At 36.4% G+C, this 22,468-nt stretch overlaps 1 protein-coding gene and 1 non-coding gene across 5 annotated transcripts; one reads left to right on the top strand and one right to left on the bottom strand.

Annotated features, from left to right (window-relative positions):
* Window positions 1-1,316: 1,316 nt before the first annotated feature.
* LOC127807869 (protein GID8 homolog) lies at window positions 1,317-14,995 on the bottom strand. 4 transcript variants are annotated; one of them, XM_052346038.1, is made up of 6 exons: window positions 14,805-14,991; window positions 13,856-14,015; window positions 13,622-13,728; window positions 12,755-12,886; window positions 12,149-12,305; window positions 1,317-1,969 (listed from the first exon to the last, which is right to left on the bottom strand). In XM_052346038.1, exons 1-6 carry the CDS (start codon window positions 14,853-14,855, stop codon window positions 1,818-1,820), a joined length of 759 nt encoding a protein of 252 aa, XP_052201998.1. In that variant the 5' UTR covers window positions 14,856-14,991; the 3' UTR covers window positions 1,317-1,817. The 4 variants fall into 4 exon arrangements, with proteins under 4 accessions (XP_052201998.1, XP_052201999.1, XP_052202001.1 ...); XM_052346039.1 differs by having other exon boundaries at window positions 1,317-1,939; window positions 14,805-14,990; XM_052346040.1 differs by lacking the exon at window positions 1,317-1,969 and adding an exon at window positions 6,406-6,643.
* Window positions 14,996-21,706: 6,711 nt separating this feature from the next.
* Window positions 21,707-21,778, top strand: TRNAQ-CUG (transfer RNA glutamine (anticodon CUG)). The gene has a single exon. It is a non-coding gene; the product is annotated as a tRNA-Gln (tRNA).
* The last annotated feature ends 690 nt before the right edge of the window (window positions 21,779-22,468 follow it).

Genomic DNA, 22,468 nt, shown 5'->3' with positions numbered 1-22,468 from the left:
CCCAGCCCCAGGGAACTTTTGTCTGGTCCGGGGGGCGGGGGGTTTCAAGTACTCAAAAGTCCACAATTATTCAAAGGAAATAAAATACCTACAATTGTCTTTGATTACACACATTTATTATAAAAAATATATAATTATTATATATATATTTTATGAAAGTAATAAAATAATTTTAATTTTTTATAAAAAATATATATATGATACAAGTATTTAAAACTTATTTTCATAAAATTCATTACCTAGAATTTAATGTAATCAAACACAACCTACATTCATTTAGGAGTGTTAAAAAATATTTGAGAATCAATTAACCGGACCAAACCAAACCGAATCGTGTCTTTTGGATTGATTTTATGATTCAAAAGTTAAGTTTTAGTTCTAAAAAATCAAGAACCGATATATTTGGTTTAGTTACTAATTTTTTTTTTTTTTTTGAATTTGTGGTTCAAACCGAACCGAAACCGATATTATACTTATATATATTATAATTTTTTTTGGGTATATATATTTATACATACGCATAAATAGTATCACTTCCTATGAAACTAGCGAAATTCATAAACTTTTTTATTTCTACACTTTTATGCTCTATTACTATACTAAATGGTCGATGTAATCTCATTTGATGAAGTAATTTATGAATTATTTTGTTCTATTTTTACTTTAAGACTTGAAGCATTAATGAAGTTATAAATTTATTTTAATTAACAAATTTGTTTGTAATTTCATATGTTATAAAAATATTTAAAAATTAAATTTTAATTGGATAGAATCAAAACTAAACCAAAACCAATTCAATGTGACGAATTGATCATAATTTAGTTTTATATACGTAATGATTTGATTACAATTCTTATTTTTTTGAAACTGTTAAAAATAATTCAATTATTAAATTCTTATAAAATTGGATCATTGACACCCTTACGTCCAATTTGTCAAATGTCAACTCAAAATTACGGAATTTAAGGCTTTTTGGCACCACTTTGTCTCAGAATTCTGTTTTTTGTAAATAAGAACATAAACTTAAGTATAAAAATAAAAATCAAAACTGAGAATTGAATGGTCGGTCCATCAATTGGAATGTGGAAATATTGAAATGGCAAGGGTGATTTACGTCAAATAAACGGAATATCCAAATAAGAATCTGCATTGCAAAGAACTCACCAAACCACAAAGCTGGCCGCCGGGATGCTTAGCCGTCAAACCAACATCCATTGGAAGAAAACCTAAAACTTCATTATTTTGGGCTCAAAAACCAACAACTCTGAGCCAACCCATGTTAAAGAGTTTAGTCAACAGTAGTACTCCCAGCACAATTCAAAATTTAGCACATGTATTATTTCCATGATTCAAAGCAATGCACATATACATGTTTGTTGAATTAATAGTATAGTATAGCTAACCTGGTAGGCTAAATTGGGTGATGCTAAATCTCAACCGTTCGACAATCACCAGGACAAATGCCTAAGCTGAAACCCATCATTTTCAGCCTCCTTCCACTGAGATACTAGATGGGGCAGAATAAAATCACACTGAGCAAATACCCATTTCTTCAACATAAAATGCTAAGAATCTAGCCATTGAATTGAAAACGTAATAACGCATAGACAACCATCTGTACAACAGCTTGCAGTAACTGAACAACGAGAAAGTTTCCCGTTGACACAACCCAAATTTTAACAGGACATTCCGGACAACTACCTACCAACTACCTAGATTACGTAAAGTTGAAATAAGGTAGCATGACCGCCCCCTCTGGCCTATTTAACTCAATCAGCAACGAGATGAGCAAACGAAACAAACAGCTTTCACACCTTTTAAACAGGAGGATCTTCAAGCTTAGCAGTCGATAGATCGTTTATACGAGGGTAAGCAGCTTTCTCATCAAGTTGGTTCTGGGCCCATATCAGCATCTTTAACAAACTTGGAAGCTTTGGATCTGTGGTCCAATTCACCATGCACAACTTAGCTTTTTTGTATTTGATATGCAAGAAAACCCATAGGAATCATCAACGCAGCTAAGTCAGTCAAAATTAGTGATGTCCTTGGGCAAGCAGAACAGTTGTTTACACGCAACACAATGCAGACCATTGCAAAAGCTTAGGGACCATGGTTCAATTTCAACATACAAATACCATACAACTTTTGCATTTGCCAGGCTAGAAACTTAAATAAGCCTTAACACGATAGTTGGTCCATCAAAATTAGCAATTCCCTTTTAAGAGGCAGAGCATTTATTAAGATCACAAGGTACATAAGTGCAAACTGTTGGTTGATGTCTACATTAAGTTACTTATTCTATGTCGGTTTGGCTATGCTGTATGCAATCAGGCATTCTCTTGCATAATTATAGCTCTTCAAGTAAGATACCAAACTTATAGTTCATTTAATAAATGGAACTACCTGTTAAAAAGTATAAGAATAAGATGCATACGCTGATAACCAGAGTGAGGCTTATTTAACTTCCAACTCCAGACATGAGAATCATATAAAAAATTAAATAAAATATCCACAACATTGTTACCCATGTCTTCATTTGTTTTAATTCAAGAAAAGTTATATATTACTTATGAGACCATACATGATAGATAAAAGGATATACATGTGTGTGTGTGTGTGTGTGTATCTTTTCAATTAATTTTTTTTACAACCTAATGTAGTTTAGGATCAATTGAGCATTTAAAGTACGTTTCAATTATTCTGTCCCAGAGCAGAAAATGCCCTTAATAGGAACAGACCTCCAATAAAACAATTCACAATATTATTCTACAATTTTGGCTGTAAATGCAAGAGTCCAAATTGCTTATATACAAACTATTAAAAGAGACATGAATCATGGAGTGGAAACATTTGTTAAAAACATCTGGAAGAGATATTTAGCCTTATTCAATTACAATTTGTCATGACCCAAGGAGCATTAAAGGGGTAATATAGTAATAGGCTTATGATAATTGTTGGGAGATGTTTTAGCAATTGGTTAGGAGCACATGGGTGAGTTGGAATGCTGTTAGGAGTCTGTTATGCCTATAAAAGGCTGCTGTAAATAGATGGGATGCTCATGATTGAAATGATAAATGAAATTCTAATTCTCTCTCTACAATTCTCTCTAATCTCCCTCTCGTTTCTCTCTACCGCTCTCCCTCATTTCCCTCTAATTTCTTCCCCCATTTTTGTCCCATTTCCCTCTTGAATCATTCTGTCTCAGTTCTATTCAATCAGTTCCTTCTGATTGCCAATCCAACCTTGTTATGAACCCTAGGTTCATAACAAATTGGTATCAGAGCAGTCGTTCTTCAACTGTGGTTCATAGGCGATTCCAACGGTGTTTCTAGCGACTTCCAGAAATGAATTCAGGCACAGTCGCTTAAATTCCGAAGTAGCTTGAAGTAGTACATGAGGCGATTGATTTTCGGAAAGTGATCTTGATGCATAGAGGTGATTTACGGCTGTCGTAGCACTTAGGTTTGGAGTTCAAAAGGCGGAATTCGACAACGGTCTAGCCAAGCGAATTCCGATCAGTTATAGGATATTGCTTCTCAAAATGGTTAATTGCCAACGCCAAACTCTCGATTGGAATTGTAGAGGAAAAGTGCAAGGTTTGACTAGTGAAGGCGGAGCAGCAGGTTGATTCCCTATTGTTCTTTGAGTTGTATAGTCCATCAAGGAAGGTGAAGTAGAGCTGGTAGATCGGGACTATAGTAGGCAGTGTATAGAAGTGGTTTCAGTCAGGTGACTTTGGAAGCTATGAGTAAGGCGATCTCAATTGGAATTTAGAGCCAGCTAAGTGATTGCCAGTGATCTAGACAACGAGTGCAATTTAGCAAGGCAATTTCTGTAACTTTCGGTAAAAACTTGGAAGTGAAGTGGGAGGTTTGACTCTCGGCTGCAAATCTCGGTAATTCTTGCTATAATTGACGTGTGAAATGGGTCAACCGATTTTCGGCTTGAATCTGACAAATTGTATCAACTGCATCAGAGTCGATCAGCATAGAAGACGGATTCCGCTGAGCAATTCTGAATTAGAAGGTGATTGGGTTGGTGACTTCCCTGGACGGCTGAAGTGAGGCAATTGACGCTTGTGAATCTAGGCCCTCCTATTCGAATCTTGAGAGGGAAGTAGGTGGTAGCTTCGAAGCTGGAATTTCGACTATCAAAATAAATAGCAACAATATCTAGAGGTTGTTTCTCTGCTGTTAGTTGATACAGTGTTGGGTAATTTCCGACGAGCCAAAGTAGCATCGATCGAACAAGGAGGCAAAACTGAGCAAAGCATTTTGGCTCAAGAATTGAATTCAACGCGGGTCAGGAGAGTTCTGATAGTGATACCGAGTAGAATTTGAAGGCAAATTCAAATTCAGCTATGATTCTGGTAATTTAGTAGCTGATCAAGGTTCGAGTATTGATAGGAGATTGTTGTGAAATTTAGAAGTGTGTCCGACTTGTGGAGATGAATAGGTCGGCGCTACCGACGCCATTCCAGCAAGTATAGAGACTACTTGCAGCAAACGAGTCAAGAGAATTGGTAGCTCTAGGCGACTCTAGAACCTGCAATTTGCCACCTCTTGGATCAGCTTCAGAGGTGACTGTTGCAAGGTATATACTAAAGAGAAGTGAGGGATTTAGGATGTACAGAACTCCTGTTTATTGGCCTTCGGGTTGTCCTGCTCGTGAGAAGTCTGCTAGGGGGAGTAGTGCACACACAAGGACATTGGAGTCTCAGTTGCAATAGAAGGGTGTTGCATTTTTAGGGGGACGACCTACTCGTGAGGCCATTGGGAGCAGTGCATACATGAAGCAGATGAGCTCACAATTGTAGCAAAATAATGCTGTGTTTTCAATTGGAGTCAGACAACATGAGGAGTTTGGCCAAAAGCCTCAGGCATGGGAAAGGAAGTTTGAGAATGAGATCAGCCAATTGGACAAGGAAACAAGAAGTTGAGTACATGATACGAGCAAGGAATTTAGTCGTATGTTACACGAGCAGTTGCAAGAGTTTGCAATGATACCGACTAAGAAGTATCATTACAACTTTCCTGCGAAATTTTTCGAGGATTATTGCAGAAGTTTTAATAAAGAGGACTTAAAATGGAGTAGCTGAAGGAGAAGTTAAGATTATGGAAGAGTGATTCATTGCTTACTTCAAATTTTGGGCAAAAAAAGAAGTATCCTGATTACAACAACAATGACAAAAAGGATGACTACAATATCGAAAATGGTATTGGTGGTGAATGGCATTATCCAAAGGGAATCGATAACAATTAGGTGGATAGGACAACAGATGCAAATGGACTATTGAATATTTTTGAAAAAGAAGTTCATATAGAGAAAAATTCCAGCAAACACAAAGAAGAAGATGTTGCTAGACTGCCAACAAGGAAACATGAAATTCTGATAGAAAAGTAGTTAAGGTAGTTTTGTAGCCCAAGGGAAGAGTTAATACATTGAATGAGGGTTGGCAAGTCACACTCGCGAAAAAGAGAGATGCTGATTTCTCTTTCATTCAAGGGAAATCTTTTACGAGTTATGACTCTGAAAGTAGTTCTCTCCACTTGCAACAAATTCAAAGTGGTGACGAATTTTGGAAGCCAATGGTAGCTAGGGAAGAGCTAAGGGAGGTAGCTGAAGAAGTCAAAGGTGTTATCGAAGAGAACAAGACTCCAACTGCTATGTTGTTTTTTTACTCTTACTGGAAAATTTGAGTTGTTGTCTGTGAAGACCTGTTCTCACTTACGGGTGCCACTCGTGAACAATCATCCAAATTGCTAACATGCCCGGTCATTTGTGAAGGGCGGACTATGTTTCAACACGAAACGCGCTAGGTGGAAACTAGGTTTCGTCATTCTCTTCCCTCAACCCTAAAATCGACTAACAAATTGGGCTTTACGAATTCCACATTCGGCTAATTAATTCCCATTTAAATTACCCAAAATCCTTTTTAAATACTTTAATTCTTCTTCTATTCCAAGAATTCCATCGAGCTCTAAATAATTCAAAAATTTCAAACGACCCATTGATTTTACCAATTTCGAGAAAAAACTCATATAATTTAAATTTCCAAAAATTTTGGCATTTTCTCCAAAAATCCCTTTTATTTTGAAATTTCCTCCGGGGCCCAAAATTAATCCATAAATGCCCCCAAAATCCCAAATTTTCAAAATTTTAAAGAAAATTGGTCGACGGGGCCCAGCGGTGTGCGCTCGCCCGCACCCACGTGTTGGGCCTTGCCTGCTGCCTACTGTGGCCCCCTGTGGGCCACCTGCTGGCCCCAGCTGCCATTCTTCACCCCCCTTTTTTTTTTTCCTTAGGCTTTTTAACCCAAATTTTTCCAAATTTAAAATACCACAATTGAACATAGAAATCTTCAACTTTTCCTCCCTTTCCACCACCAAAAATAAACATCAAACATACATCAAAATTTCCTTTTCATTCCACAAATAAGGCTTACACAACCCTCTTGATGCTTACACAACAATCATCAAATAAAATACACTCCATGCCCTCAAGCTTCAACAAGCTATTACTAACAAAAATAAATTACAATACATGCTTTAGGCTTCCACAAGGCATAAACTAACAAAAATCCAACAAAAGCTTCCAAATTTCAAGCTTGCAACTCCATTTTCTCTCTTGGCACATAAAAGACCTACAAGGTGAGGGTGAAAACCTCATGAGCCATAAAGCTCAGTAATGATGCAATGCATGTAAATATGAATATAAATATGATTATGTATGCCAAGTGCACGCAAATGAGACTAGATCCTTCCATCCTCACAACTCACCAAGGTTTGAGGCATCAACGTACCCCTTCCCACAACACTAGTCCTCCATATGGCCATAGGTACACTAGAACTCATATCATGCAAATGTTAACTATTACATGCGAATGCTACATAAAAATTTTATAAAACATATTTACCAACTTGCTAGGCCACCTCTACATGGGGTCATCCCTTACCTCTTTTCTCCTTTGAGCTTCAAGCCTTAACCTTCCAAGACTCCCTTTGATTCCAACTCTCCACTTGATAGAAGCTAAGGAACCATTCCAAACGAATAAAGGAAGGAAACTTTGCAACCCATTTCAAGAAAGAACTCTTACCTTACTATTTCTTCTCTTCCAATTCCATTTCCTCCTTAAGCTTATGGAAGATTTCTTCCAATATCTCTACTTTCTCTCTTTCTTTCCTTCCTTAAGAGACTTTTCCCTTGTCTTGATATCTCAAACTCAAGACTCAATCCTTGCTCTTGATCTTTCTTTGTGAGAATAAATCTCAACCCCTGAAAGAAACACAATCCATGCCACTTGATCTCTTTAAATCCCAACCCTTGGATCACTTTGTTTTTTCCAAGACTTTAACTCAACCACTCAAAGAAAGCACAATCCATGTGCTTATCCAAGACTAAATCTCCTCCATGGATTTATTTTGGAGAATAACTCTCCACCATCCATCTCATCTCCCTTTATAAATATCTCCACATTTGGCAATCCATGCCAATCTTCAAGAATCAACTATGGCCCTTGGATCAAATCCCTTTCCAAGACCAAATCTCAACCATTGGATGTTCTTGAATTTCCCATTTCTTTCTCATTTATTTTAATGAGACTATTTTCTATCATAAATGCTTGACAACTTTTCATTTTCTTTCTCATTTAAATAATTCTCCCACTTTCAAAGCATTAATGAGAGACAATTTTCCATTTCATTTTGGATTTCTTTATTCCAACATAATAATGGCCCTCATTAATTGCAAGAGTGACCATTTTCCATTTTCTTTTCCCTTTAATTTGATCTCTCATTTCTCTTGGACATTAGATTGCCAAATGTCACCCTTAGACACTACCCCCTTGGCTTCCAAGCTTTAATCCAAGTCATCCATGTGGCTCCACCATATTTATTCTCCATTTTAGGGAAAATAAATTTCTCCTCACATATAAATGAATTATAAATAATTTCCCTCTAATAATTTAATTCCCTCATGGAATTATACTTCAAATTACCAAAATGCCCTTAGGAATTAACAATCTCATCAATCTCCACACAATTGCACAAATGAGAATAATTCCCAACAAATTCTCATTCCAACTAGGAAATACATTCCAAAATTTCCAATTACCCTTTATTGGGTCTCGCTACCCAATTTGCCAAAATGCCCCTCCCTGAGGGTACCATTATTTCCGTCAATCCATTTATCTCAAGGGCACTTTTCAGAAGTTTCTATCAACCTTCCATATTTTCTAATACCAATAACACCGGGTGTTACACTGTCCACTTCATGGTGGGATGAACCAATAACTGATTGTGTTCTTAAAGTGGAGACCAATCTTGATTGGGCAACCATTGTAGAAGGTGGGTGTATTGGATTTGAACTCTATCAGGTTGCAAGTTTGAGGCCAAATTACGCCTGGGCAATCTTGGACACTTAAGAACGAGGAAGAAGAGAGGCTTAGAAGGAGAAAGAAAGAAGGATAAATCAGATAGAGAAGGCAAGAATTGAATGAAGCAATGGCTATTTGTTGCAAGTTCTTGGGGACAAGACCTCTCTCAAAAAGGGGGGAATTGTCATGACCTAAGGAGCATTAAAGGGGTAATATAGTAATAGGCTTATGATAATTGTTAGGAGATATTTTAACAATTGGTTAGGAGCACATGGATGAGTTGAGATGCTGTTAGGAGTCTGTTATGCCTCTATAAGGCTGTTGTAAACAAATGGGATGCTCATGATTGAAATGATAAATGAAATTCTAATTTTCTCTCTACAATTCTCTCCAATCTTCCTCTCGTTTCTCTCTACTGCTCTCTCTCTAATTTCTTCCCCCATTTCTGTCTCATTTCCCTCTTGAATCATTTTGTCTAAGTTATATTCAATCGGATCCTTCTGATTGCCAATCCAACCTTGTTATGAACCCTAGGTTCATGACACAATTGAATTACATCAATAATATGCACGTGATCTTATCTTTTTGCCCTAGTGATAGATAACTCACAAAACACATCCACACAAAGATACTCTATTGCTAGGTTGCACGAAAACAGAAATGGAAAACAGATACAATACAAAACAGAAACGGAAAAATGAATTTTTCAAAAAAGTAGGAAATGGAAACGTGGGTGAAATGGGTAAATAAAAAAAATAGGGATTTTTTTTTTGTAAATATAATGTTTAATATACAAAATTATAAAAATAATTATTCAATCAAACATAAACATAAATTCCATCATTCATTCAAGTAAACATAAACAAAAGTTACTTCTGTCTCTAATGTGGTTGTGGAATAGAAACTTGTTTTCGATTCCAATATTTTTTTTTCAATATTGCGAAACAGTCACAAAACGTTTCCAAAATTATGGGAATGACCCGAAAACGTTTTTGGTGTTTCTTAATGTTTTGTGGTAGGAAATGTTTCAGAAACACCGAAATGGTGCATTAGAGCTTTGGTGTGAGTTCTTTGTAAATACTAATCTTGATATGGAAGGACATTTAGCATCTAAAAGCTTTAAGCAAATTGAAAACCAAATATATAGGTTAGCAAAAAAAGAAAAGAATATAAGTTTACTAAAAATATAAGCGTGGATGATCTTATACAATTTGAAGATCAAGTCATTCTAAGAACAAAAAGATCAATTTATGTACCTTGGATCACTTGTCCAAAATGATGGGAAGATTATAGAGGATGCTACTCGTAAATTTATAACAGAATGGTAAAAATTGAGTGTCTTATGCTAATAGTAAAATCTTACATTCCCAATGACTATAAGACTAGTTTGAAACGAAAGGCAATCAAACACCAACATGCGCAAAATATGAGTGCTATGGAGAAAAAGTTAATGTGTGGTCATTCAAGAAAGGCTAGAACTATAAACAAGGTTATACACTCTAATAAGGTTGGAGTGACTCATATTGAAAATAAGATGTGTGAAACACGATTAAGATGATTTGGTCATGTGAGAAGATAACTAATGAATGGTCCGACAAGGGACATGGATAAAATGGAAGAAGTTTTTAATAAAAAAGTAAGAGGAACATCAAGAAAAAATAGGCAAAAACTCTTAGGCATGATATATTGCAATGACCTTACAAAAGATATTAGCTATGTAAAGATGACTAGTGAGCTAAAATCCATGTTGTCGATTTCACCTAGTGGTGTTATGACCCCAAGGGTAGATTAGTCATTAGGAAACTGTTATAAACTGTGTAACAAACTATGGTTAGGTAGTTAGAACAAGCCTAATTAATTGGGGGTGGCAGTTAGCTCTCCTAACTGTAAGAGGCAGCTTATATGGAGGCTGTTGTAGAAGGAAGGGGTATCATTGATTGAATAACAGAACTCCCTTCTCTCTTTCTTCTCAATTTCTCCCTCAATCTCTCTCGTTGTCTTCTCTTACCTCTCTCATTCTCTCTCCCTAAAATTTATACCTTTCTTTCGGAATTCTTCTCGGAATTCCTTCAATTGCCCAGCCCTTAATCGAAGGGCTTGACATGGCAGTAAAGCTTGATCTGTTGTAGTCATTACTGACTCTTTGAAAACTTATAATACTCCATATTCATAAAAATAACAAGATAACAACAAAGACCACCGAAATTTTTCAGGAAAAAATGGAGCGGGTTCAGTGGCAGAATGGTATGGAGCAGCATCCAATAACGGAAGGACATTAAATGAATATTTATTGACAAAATCACTACATTGGGTTATTCCCACACTAGCTGGCAGCCTATGGCCAAAAAGGAGTTTGATTTTTAAAATTATGAGCCTGAAAGAACTCATTGCATGGCCATGCTACAATATAGAAGTAGAAGAAGTAAAGACTCATATCTGACAACATAGATTTTGAAGATTTGTTAGTGAAACCCAAAACTAATCCAGCCTCTAATTGTTGAGTCCAGGTTAACTTTGAATACTCTTAAGCACTCAATTGGGATCTCTGACCTTCACTTTTATTCAAGCTGAGTACATTTTCTAAAGTTTGTTACATTTCTTTTTTTGGGTGGCGTTTGCTATATTTCTTATTGCTAGTAAGTCTGGATTATAGGTGCAAGTTTTCCCATGATATAACTTCATGAGTTGTGGTTTTCCAACATATATGAGATGTAAACAGGATAATAGGAATGGAATTATGGTGCCCCCCCCCCCCCCCCCCCCCCCCCCCCGCGGGGACCTCCTCCTGCAACTTTCATGAACTGGGTTGTTTTGGGAAGATTTAATCAACACATTCAACAAGACTTCTTCATCCAAAACTCTTCTTTTTGTTCCTTTTAAACTACTAAACCCCAACCCAATTATGCACATACCACCCTTCTTGTTGATGGTGGCATAAACTTCTATCTTAACCCTACCATCAGCAACTGCTAGAAGCCTTTAAACATCTGCCTATAACTTCGGCAACAAATGATACCCAGAGCCCCTTTTGCCAGTTCCAAAGCTTAGAATATGGTTCTTACAGCTTCCCCTGCTGCCATTAATCTTTGTATGATGTTAGGATCTTCAATCTAGCTAATTTTTAATTCCTTAATTTGGCTTCCATAGGTTTTAAAATAGAAATGACTGGTGAGTTAGAACTTATGTAACTGAACCTACATAGTGAGACCAAGACTTGATAAGTTAAAAAATTTTGGAAGCCCATGATCTGATAGAATTTTGATCAATGGACCAACATCATGTTTTTCAAATAAAATTAAAACAAAAGATGAGTGGCAATTACTCACTGGACTTGTGGCTAACATTTGAATAATGCTAATTTTGGATTTTGCAAGAGAAGGAGGATGCATTCTAACAGCTCGGTTTTTGTTGTAAAGCGTTTCAGATGCTTCAGCTAAAGGGTTCAGAATGTTGATATTTCTTTTATAATGGGCATGCCCATGAGGTATAGAAATGAGTATCTAGAAGGGACAATAAGGTATTCATTTTCCATGACAAATCCTACATAGTTGGGCATCTTCTTGGAACCATTATCTATTCAAATTAGGAAAGCTGTTAGATCAGATTCAAAAAAGAAACTTAATAAATAGAACCAATGGCATGCATGTCAATACTCATGCTATGTTTAAGAAGAACAAGGATACTCAAAAACAAAAATTAATCCTAACCAGATTAAATGACAATCATTCGAAAACAAGTCACCTTTTTTACGAAAACAAGGAGAGAATGGGTTACCTTTTTCATGACTTTGGCTCATAAGAATGGCTGCATTCACCTCACTTGCAGTCTTCAGGCGCTGTGATATGTCCAGAAGCTCTCCAACAGGACAGCTGGAGGCATCTTCAAAAGCCAGCAGTGCTACAGTCTTCTCCAACTCTTCAAGAAAACTTTGCTGCATATAATGCCAAAACTAGATATAAGCACCAGCAGCATGCAACAATATCAAGTTTAACACTGACATCTTGCAAGTGCTTGCTATAAAGAGATTAAGAATATTGGTCTATAAAATATGGTACCTTGTACAATTATAACCAACATGCAAAGAGGCAAAGTTCAGACTTTTGGATTGAAGAAGGAAACTGAAACTGACTTAACTAACAAGCACTACCCACATAGAGGAATAAGAAGGGTGTCCTCAGGACCTTGGTACAAGAGGCTCTCTGCTTTGCAAGGGTAGGAGAAAGTCATATTTGTAAGCAGCCTTCCCCTTGCATTTTTGCAAAAGAGGCTATTTCCACTATTAGAGCATGTGACATTCCTGTCACAAAGGAATAACCTTACTGTTGCTACCAAGGCTCACCCTTACCCACATAGAGGAATAAAATGAAAATTTGACATTACATTTTCTTCTCCTCTAGGTGCAAGTTCCTCCTGAGCAAATTCCAGAGCCTCTTCTACTTTTCCGTTCCTAATCAATTCTATCAACCTTTGCTGCTGGAGATGGAAAAATAGTTGGGGATTTGTATCCAGTATCTGCAAATGAAAAAGTGATAAAATGTGTGAACTTCTTACCAGGTAAGCACTAGGCATCTGTCCCCATCATGGAAGTACATTTGGTAAGCAAAATGATTACCTATTATTTGCAAGTTCAATCAGATGATCCAACTTCGTTTTTAACAATTGGGGTTAAGTAAACAAGATGAAAAATTATTAAAGGGGCAAAAAACCACAACGTATCAAGCCTTTTGGAAGGCAAAAATTTGAGATGTCCTAACAATTTCTGCACAATGACCTATCAATATCACTGCTTAAGCATCTTCTTAAAACAAGTTACAGGAAGCAAAGGAACGTGGCCTATTCTCTGTGGCAGACAGACTGTTGCATTCTGAGTTGGTAGTTCTGATCAAAGCCAAAGGGTCATTCAGGAAAACTACAATCTACTGACATTGCAAACAAGAGCAGTACAATAGTCATAGCTGTAGTAACAAATATATCTAATTGTGAAATCCAACTATCCCAGGAAAAAGTAAAGGTGATCCCAACATCCGAAACCATCAATAAAACTTTATGAAGTTAATTATAAAATGCCAAATTGAATAATCAAGTATGGGCTTCAGCAAAACTGACTACAAGGTGATGTCCACATGCATCCTGTTTTAGATCAGTTCAACCACTTCTGACAATAAAGTCATAAACATATTGAAATTTATGGTCATGAAACATGCCAGTCTTTTTGTCAAGATAATAGTATCAGATGAATTATCCTACCTCGGGATTCAAATCATTAACCTTTTCAATTGCATCCTCAACATTCCCACATTGAACTGCCTTCTTAACAGCCATTCGATCTGTTATTGTAGCAAGATCTATGTCTGCTATTTATATATGAAGGAATATACTTGGATAATAAATCATATTTGCAAATGAAATGGACCATCAGTTAAAAGTACTAGAAGATGAAAACAAAAAGAGAAGATTCTATTATGATAGGGAAAAGGATACGTTCAGTTCCAGATTCCATTCTGAATTTTTCAGCAGCATCAACATAACCCTCAGTAACAAGAAAGTTCATCACCAGTTTATTCATATCTTCTTTCCTAATCTTCACATCATTCAACTTTTTCTCCCACTCTTCCTTTGTAATAACTTTCTTTGACAAAGCCTGTAAACATAGGGAACTTAAATAGAGCCACTTAAAAATATCAAAATTTACCAAGAACACGTTCATCTACCAGTATTGCATATAATTTCTGTAGGAATAAATGTAAATGTGAATCCATCTCGTGGAAAAACAAAAGTGACAAATTGAATAATTTGGGCATGCTATCAGCAATAGAAATGGGCTAGACATAAATGGACAAATTCAATCATGTAAATAAGAAAACCAGCAAATCTGGAAAACCAACATAACCAATCATGTCTACACAATATAAATTCTATCCTTTATGAGTCTAAACAGTGACCTCTTTCTACACAATATAAATTCTAATGAGGGCTATCATATAAGCAAGTTCAGATAAAAAAAACCCCTTGCTGCAGTTAGGGCTTCGCCACCAGACTGAAATATTCTCAATGTGTGCTGAATTCAAAAAACCTGGGATATTTGACTACCACTAGATTTTTTTCACCCAAAGTATCCAATGAGCAGTGAATTCCACATTTCCAAAGCTACTTTCATAACAAGCATTCCTATTTAGAAACAATATATGGCCATAAATATAGGCATTACGAAAAGCACGAAGTCAAATCCTTTTCGTTCCACAAAACCCTAGAATATAACACTGTCGATTGCAACAAAGATAAAGTAAATGGATATTGTTAACTGTCAAATCCCTATACTTCATCATGAGATCAATTACGAACTCAAATGGAAAAATTAAGCGGTTATCAGTTGAAATAGGTCGAAATAAGAACATGGAATAAGGTCGAGAAGGGGCTAATCTAGGGTTACCATGGCTTCAATCTCAGCAAGCTGACTAAAGACGATCCAGAACAATGACATCAGGACAAGACCACCTTCAAACCCATCTAATTCGCTCCCGAGACCTTCCTATCGATTGATTGGCAACAAATTTGATGCGAGAACCCTCGGAGAGTTCACGAGCCGGGAGGAGATTGCTTCGAGCCTTCGACATAAAATGCGTTCTATGTATATATAGGCGTGAGGGATGTTTTAAAAATTGATTTTTTATTTCTGGAAACCGGTACCGGTTCATGTGAACCGGCCCTCTTCTTTTTACTTCATCTCCAAACTCGAAGGCCATTTTCTGGAAGCCCAGTCCTCTGCTCTGCTATTCGGTCTCTCCGGCCGCTGATCAGATCCGAGGTCGGAGATCGCCGGACGGGAAGGTTGGAAACTCACTCCGGTAACTCTCCGCTCTGTGTCTTTCTCGCCTTGATATATTTTTTCATTGCCTTTACATTGGACCTTTTCCTTGACTTTGCATGTATTTCTTGATCAGCTCATTCATAGCTTTTTCTGAGTTCCTTTTAATGTAACTACGGATTTGTTCTTTTCCATAGCCTTTTGGTCGATTTTGCCCTTAGCATCAACTCTACAATCCCAAATAAATTCAGTCCTATAACTATATGTTTGGAGTTTTCCTTTCAGGCCCTCCGCGTGCCAACTGCCAAGCTTGTTTAAAACTAGAATTTTAGAACCAAAAGGGTAGCCTTGTTTGTATATCAATTAGGCAATCCTCTTGTTACTTTTAATTTATTTTCCTATTATTCTTGGTCACTGTTGAACTTTGTGATGACGCGGTAATCTGTGCCGGATGAGAAGTATCCTGAGCCCGATGGAGCTCCGAACTGAAAGGTCGATTCTGGGTCTTGCAGCCAAAGAAAGGGATGAGCCTATCCTGGGGATTTCTAGGAAAGCTCCTTCGATGCTCAAGTCAGAGCTGGTGATGGGTTTCCCAATGAAAGGGGAGAACAAAGAACAGCGAGAGGAAGAGAACAGTAATGAAAAGAGTCGAGTGAGGTTTATTGTAGCCTATTGTTGATAGGTTAATTCATCTCCTTTTTTCTGAGGAGGTTGATTTATTTTTATAACCGAGTGTCTCGGTCCTCTAGTTGTGCATGATTTGCCTATAGGACGATCAACATTGTGCCAAGCTGAATTCCTCCTGTCACTTGTCCTTGTTGACTAAGGTGGTTAAATGGATGTTAGTTTGGTAATTAATTAACCAATGCCAGCTCAACTATATGCTCTCAGAAGAACCTTTGCGTATTTCTGAAATTTCAATCAGGATGGTTTTCTTTCTTCCCTCAACATGCCTGTGTTACTTTTCTGCTCAATAACTTACAGTTGTTCAGGTGTCCCTATTTCATGCTTTTCCCCTCTATTGCATCATTCTCCTTTTCTATGCCTTCTAGGAACTAAAGATTGTCAGGAATAACACAAACATGGTAGTAGAAAGAGCTTGTTTCAACTACCATGTTTGTGTTATTCCTGATAATCTTAACTTCAGTGCATGCATTCGATTGCCACAAATTACCAAAATGCCGTGGAAGCCATTAACACATCACCAACTATCAAAACCTCGTTCTTCCGCATTCTACTTGGTTGTTCAGTTGCTTGAGTGGCATCTGCTTACAAGGTCAAGCTCTAGACCAGAGATCCAAGTTTCAGAGAAATCTTCCCCCCAATTCTTCAGGTATAGTTGTTTCTTAAAATTCTTATTACAGTTCTGCCCTTTTTGTTTGTATTAAAATACATGTGCTTTTCTTTTTAGTATGGTCATTCTTCAAAGTGGGGAACCTTGTGTGGGAACGGCCTTTAATAGTCATTCTGCAGGCGCTGAAATATCATTTTGTGAGTTGTGCTCTTCTAATTTTTTTTTTTTTTTATGGAATCTGAATTCAAATATCTGCTTAATGTTAAAGATCATGTTAGTGTAGATAAGAATGAACAGTCTGGATCTTTGGATAAAGTAGAGTTTGAAGTAAGCACTCAGAGTTGGCTTCAGGTGCAATATGACCATGTCTATACCCTTGCTGCAGGAAGTTTCCATAATTTCTGCTAATTCTTTTTTATTTATATTTACCATATATTCCTTATGAAGTCAATTCTGCATTTTTGAATGGAACTATTTGTTAACCAAAATATAAATTAGAAAAGGTAAGATATGGAAGGCATTACAGACTTTTATCCTTTCCAATGTGTTTGTTAAATTTATCTGCGAACTCTTGGAAAATAAGTCACGTGACTTCTTGTTTTGAACTTTACAGATAAAAAAAAAAAATGACACATATGTCTTCCAGTGCATTTCAAAAAAATTAACAAACAGTTTGATAAAAATATTAGAATGCTTCCCATCCTTATTTTGACCAGTTTATATCTTGGTCCGGAAAACATTCCAACCTTATCTTGATGATTTTAACAAACACTACCCTAGTGGATTCTGCTTTCTTTGATCCAATATCTGGTGAATTCCATGGAGTGAAGGTCCTGTTTGCTTTCTTTGATCCAATATCTGATGAATTCCATGGAGTGAAGGTCCTGTTTGCTTTCTTTGATCCAATATCTGATGAATTCCATGGAGTGAAGGTCCTGCTGCAAACGTAGCTTGACGGTAAGCAATTGGATTTTAACTAGTTTTGTGGACCTAATATTAGGCCAACAAGTGTAGGGATAATTATTAAGATAGAGGAAGATGAAGATGATACAACATATTCTGTCATTATTGCTCTTAAAATGGTAAAACATAAGGCAAGCATTAGGCAATGTTAAAATTCACTCATAAATGCTGCTTAGTTGCTTGACAATCATATATAAATTTTTGCTGTGGCTATCATGTGCTGCATTATAGTAAGTGTAACAACCCATTATCAATGGCTCCAGCTTAGTCCTTAATTTATTAAGAGATGGAAAATGTCTTATGAAAAAAATATAGTAGGAACAAAATAAGAGGTATTTTGGACATTTTGGCTTTTCATTCATGTGCAAGGGTGTGTGCATGATGCGTGCGCATGTGTGTGAGAGAGATATATCTAAGTGAATGAATGGCATGTGGAGATGAGGGACAAAGTGGCATGTGGAGATGTCCTTGGATAAGCGTTGACCCTTTTGACTGACGAGGGAATGTGGGGTTTTGGTTATTGAGCTGATGTTCACATAAAGGGAGAGGGGTGGTCTGTATTGCACTAGGAGAATGGTGAAGGCATGGCGTGCACTACACGAGGGGTAAATTGGTCCTTTTCAACCATGCAGATGCCTATAAAAGGCCATGCATGGAGAGTGAAGGGATTCTCCTTTAACTACTTGTGCGTGAAAAGTTGGTGCATGTTTTTGTGTTTACGTGCTTGGTGTGCAAGGGGTTGTGAGATTGTGCAGGGGTGCTAGTGTTAGGTAGCTTGTTGAGGTGTAAGGGGTGTAAGGGGTTGTGCGTGTGTGCCCGTGTGCCTAGTGGTAGTGTGAGGGTGTAAGGTTGCTAGCTGATTGTGGCTACCATGGACTAGTTGGTGGGTCATAGCAAGCAGAGATAGCTATGTGAGGGATTCAACTATGTTCCGGTACTTCATTGTAAGATCACTCATCCTTACATACTTGTGCATAGTGCGAGCATGATGATAGTTTGCATGGACTGTGAAATGCATGTGTTAATATGTAATGAACCGTATGTGGACATGCAAACTAGTTTAACTATGTACATGGGGCCAAGGTTTGTGCGGCACTTAAAAGTCATGAAGGCCACCTGTGAAGTGGTTTGTCAATCAAGGGGATGGCGTAAGCATGGTGACTACCTTGTGGCTATTGGGATACCTAGTGGAGATAATAGCTTTGTTGCACCGTCGCTTGCATGTGCACATGGTCTTATTAAGTTCCAGTAGCTCATTGCACATTATTACGTTATCCTTGCAGGTGAGGAACAAGGCAGAGAGATGGTTTAGAGGCCTACCCACGAGGCTGCATGACTATATACAACAACAACATAGCAAGCTTTATTCCACTAGGTGGGGCGGGTGCATGGTCGTATAAGCTTGCTTTTTATTTATTTTTTCTGGGACTAAGTGACTGTAGTAAATAACCGTGGTAGGCATGTTGCATATGACATCATGACAATTGACAAAGACTGACTATGTAGTGAATGTTTTATATAAGACACTGCAACAGTGAGGTATAAATTAACAAATATATTGTATTTCTGTTAGTTTTGATGTGGTGAATACAACAACATACCAAACTTTTATCCGATTATGTAGAGTCAACTACATGAATTTTAGGTCCCCATTCATTTTTATCTATGGCCTTATCTTCTATTACTTCCATATAATTAATATCCGATCTAAGTGTCTCCTTACCAAGTTTTTCTTAGTCTTTGTCTACCACTTTTACTAAATACTTGTTCCACTCCATTCACTCTTCTCTTATGACCCTCTATGGGTCTTCTTTTCACATGACCAAATCATTTTAAAGTGTATGGTGAATGTTGAGAATAAATCACATGGGAGATAAGGGGAAATGGTTTAGTGTTTAAGTTGTCTTCATTATTCAAGTGATAAATGAGTGTAAGAGGTGTGGGAGTGGAAACATAGTTGCCCAGTATCTTACCACCCAGTATCTTACCACCCAGTATCTATTCCATCTATTTGATACCATTTGTAATTGTTCAACACATAATGTTTTTTTCTGACCAGGATCATAATTGTTTTAAGGAAATCACAGATTTCTTGCTTAAGGTATGCTAGGAGAAGGATGTAGTAGGTAACTTGAGAACCTTCTTCAAAGAGCAAGTACAAGATATGCGGGCTTTTTGGTCTCTCATCATGCTGTCAATCTTCCTCCCCAGCTTCTGCCACCTCTTTATGATGCACTTTTTGATGAAGTCTCCTGGACTACAGAAGACAGACAGGCTAGACAAGAAAATCTTGTCAAAGTATCGATGAGGTACTTAAACATGGAGTTTACTTCTCATTTTGGTTTATAATTGCTTGCCGTATTTCCTGCTGTTAGCCTCAGCAATTATGATTTTCGTTTTATTTCTTCTATGTATCATGATTGAACCTATAGCTTAAAAATGATGCACAAATACTTAAATAAATAAAGCATCAGGAAGTAGCAGTGAGGAAGGTATAATACATAAGGCAGAAGATGAAAGTTCTTACCAGGTACTGGTTCTTTTTTTCTCCTGCTCTCTTCCATATATCCAACCTGATCTAGTGGGATTAATACTTTGATATGTCGTCGCTGTTGGTGGCAAAACTTGGTAGCAATGACATAGTTGCTCCTTTATGATTGGAAAGCAAGGGTAACGCTGCGCACAAAATTGACCCTCTCCATTTTCAAAGTAGGGAGCATCGTGCACGCACTGGGAATGTCCTTCATGTAGCAGATTTCACCTAGTGAGAGATTAAGGTTTAATATGTTGTTGTTGTTATTGTCATCTTTGATCCATAAATTTGTACCTTATTCAACAACTAGTCTAATGATTTGTCTTCGAATCATATCAGCTTAGCACATTCAGCCATTTTCAGCTGAAGTGGTAAGATAATTACCAGAGCTTGCAGCTAATGATTGTCTACTGGCTTAGCAGTATTAGATAAGCGTGTTTAAATTTTCCTTGGTTCGATAATGAACTGAGTTTGGATGGGATTCAGCTGAGCTTTACATGAGTTGAACTCAAATAGCTTGGATTGGCTTGCAACCATATCTACAGTGGGCTTTTCTTGCTAAAAATTATGTACTTTCCTGCCTCAAAAAAATAGAAAATGTAAGAGAAATGCCTAAATAAAAAAAAAAATATAGAGATATTTTTGTAAATATAATTTTTAATATAAAAAATAATTATTCAATTTCAAAATAAATATAAATTTCATAATGCATTTAAACAAACATAAATATAAGTTCTATCATCAATAAATTATAATTTATTAATTAAAAATAATAATAAATTAAAAAAATCAAATATAATATAATTTATAAAAGTTTTTTCACTTTATCTTTCTCTATGGTCTCATTGACATCTTTATCAAAGAGTGTGTTCTTCAATTCTTAAAAATTTTTAATATAGAAAATTATAACTTAAAAATTCTAAATGTATTTTTAATATTTTTTTAATGTTACAAAACAATCTTGAATTTTTTTAAAATTGTGGAAATGATTATAGAAACGTTTTTTTTTTTTTTTGTATTTTTTGGCATTTCAGTACAAGAAATGTTTTAAAAATATCAAAACAATATCTTTGATACATTTTCTATCCATCATAGCTCATGTTGTTCTATGTCTTTGTTTTTTACGTTATTGAAGGCAACTTTTTTGTAATAATGATAACATATTCTTTTATGATTAAAATCATGATTTCAAGTATAAAAATGATTCTCTCTTGCCCCACAAAATAGGAATCCCATGCAACGTAGACACTCCTACATAATATAAATTTTTATTTTTCTTATTATTGAAATATTATTGCTATTAAAATTTCATTAATGTGAAGTATTGCCAAATATAAACATAAAATTGTGTTTATCAATGTCAGAGATGTAGAACTATTATAGAATAGAAGCACCACCAGGGGTAATAGCTTGGTGAAATGAGCAACATACGAATCACTCTTTTTATTTTTATGATTATATCATTTAATTGAAGGGACAAATGTAAAATTTTAATTGATCAAAGAGCCATTGCAAGTATATTTATATATAAAAAGAAAAAAAGATAGAATATATTATACTTTGGCAAAGTGTGGTTAGATAGTTTAGGAATAAATTAGCATATAAAAAATAAAAAAAATTATTCAATTACAGATTTTTTTTATATGGCATTTTTTTTATTGAAATAAACCTATAAAATAAAAAAAAAAGAGAATGGAATTCGATAATTATTTTAATAACATGCAATTTCCCAACTGCGGTCCCATGGTCTAGTGGTCAGGACATTGGACTCTGAATCCAGTAACCCGAGTTCAAATCTCGGTGGGACCTTTACCCGCTTCACGCAATCTTTTTTATCTTTTTCTGTAACTCGTACGCTTCTTTCGATGCAATGCAAACCGGCAAATAAATGTGAGAATTTTGCTAAGTACCTATCTGGTCTCCATTTTTTTCTACAAAATTTCAAGTTGGGTGAGCTCAAGGTAGTGCCTTGAACTGATCAGGAGTATGATGGATCGGGATCCATGCCTTTGGAACTCTACTGCAAAACCATCTTAACAAACTGCACCAGAACTGCTACATTGTATGTCTTTGAGCACGGGGGAACTGGTGATGCGAGTAGGGTTAATGTCAAATGATTTTGTTGTTATTAGTTCAAATTACTCTTGTGATGGAATCATAAGTGGGTCGGAGTCAGGATCGGGTTGATTATTCAGTTACCGAATGGGTTTGGGCCTTTTCCCGTTCGACTATACATGAAGATCAGCCAGATGAGGCCTTGGTGTTGTGCCCACAAGCTGTTTGTTTCAATGCCGCTGCTTCTAACAAGAAGACTTACCTGACAATTGACAAAGGTGAAATCTTTTGGTGCCACGTCATTCTCGTTGAACTAGTTTCTGGTTGCAGTTATCTCGTGGTTACTTGTAGTAAATGGTTCAGTGCATTCTCTTGTTTGAAAGAGCGGTAGTAATTATGTTTTAATGCAATAAGAGCATGTTACCTTTTGCAACCAAATCCAAA

This window comes from Diospyros lotus, chromosome 8 (genome assembly GCF_014633365.1).
Source record: "Diospyros lotus cultivar Yz01 chromosome 8, ASM1463336v1, whole genome shotgun sequence".
Taxonomy (NCBI): domain Eukaryota; kingdom Viridiplantae; phylum Streptophyta; class Magnoliopsida; order Ericales; family Ebenaceae; genus Diospyros; species Diospyros lotus.
Note: the sequence above shows the minus strand (reverse complement) of the source record. Positions and strands in the feature narration are given on the sequence as shown.

Coding starts and splice junctions, on each gene's coding strand:
- LOC127807869 (XM_052346038.1), bottom strand. CDS start 14,855: ATGTCATTGTTCTGGATCGTCTTTAGTCAGCTTGCTGAGATTGAAGCC. Junction 13,729..13,855: donor AATGGAATCTGGAACTGAAC/GTATCCTTTTCC, acceptor ATATATAAATAG/CAGACATAGATCTTGCTACA. Junction 12,887..13,621: donor TTAATGATTTGAATCCCGAG/GTAGGATAATTC, acceptor TTTCATTTGCAG/ATACTGGATACAAATCCCCA.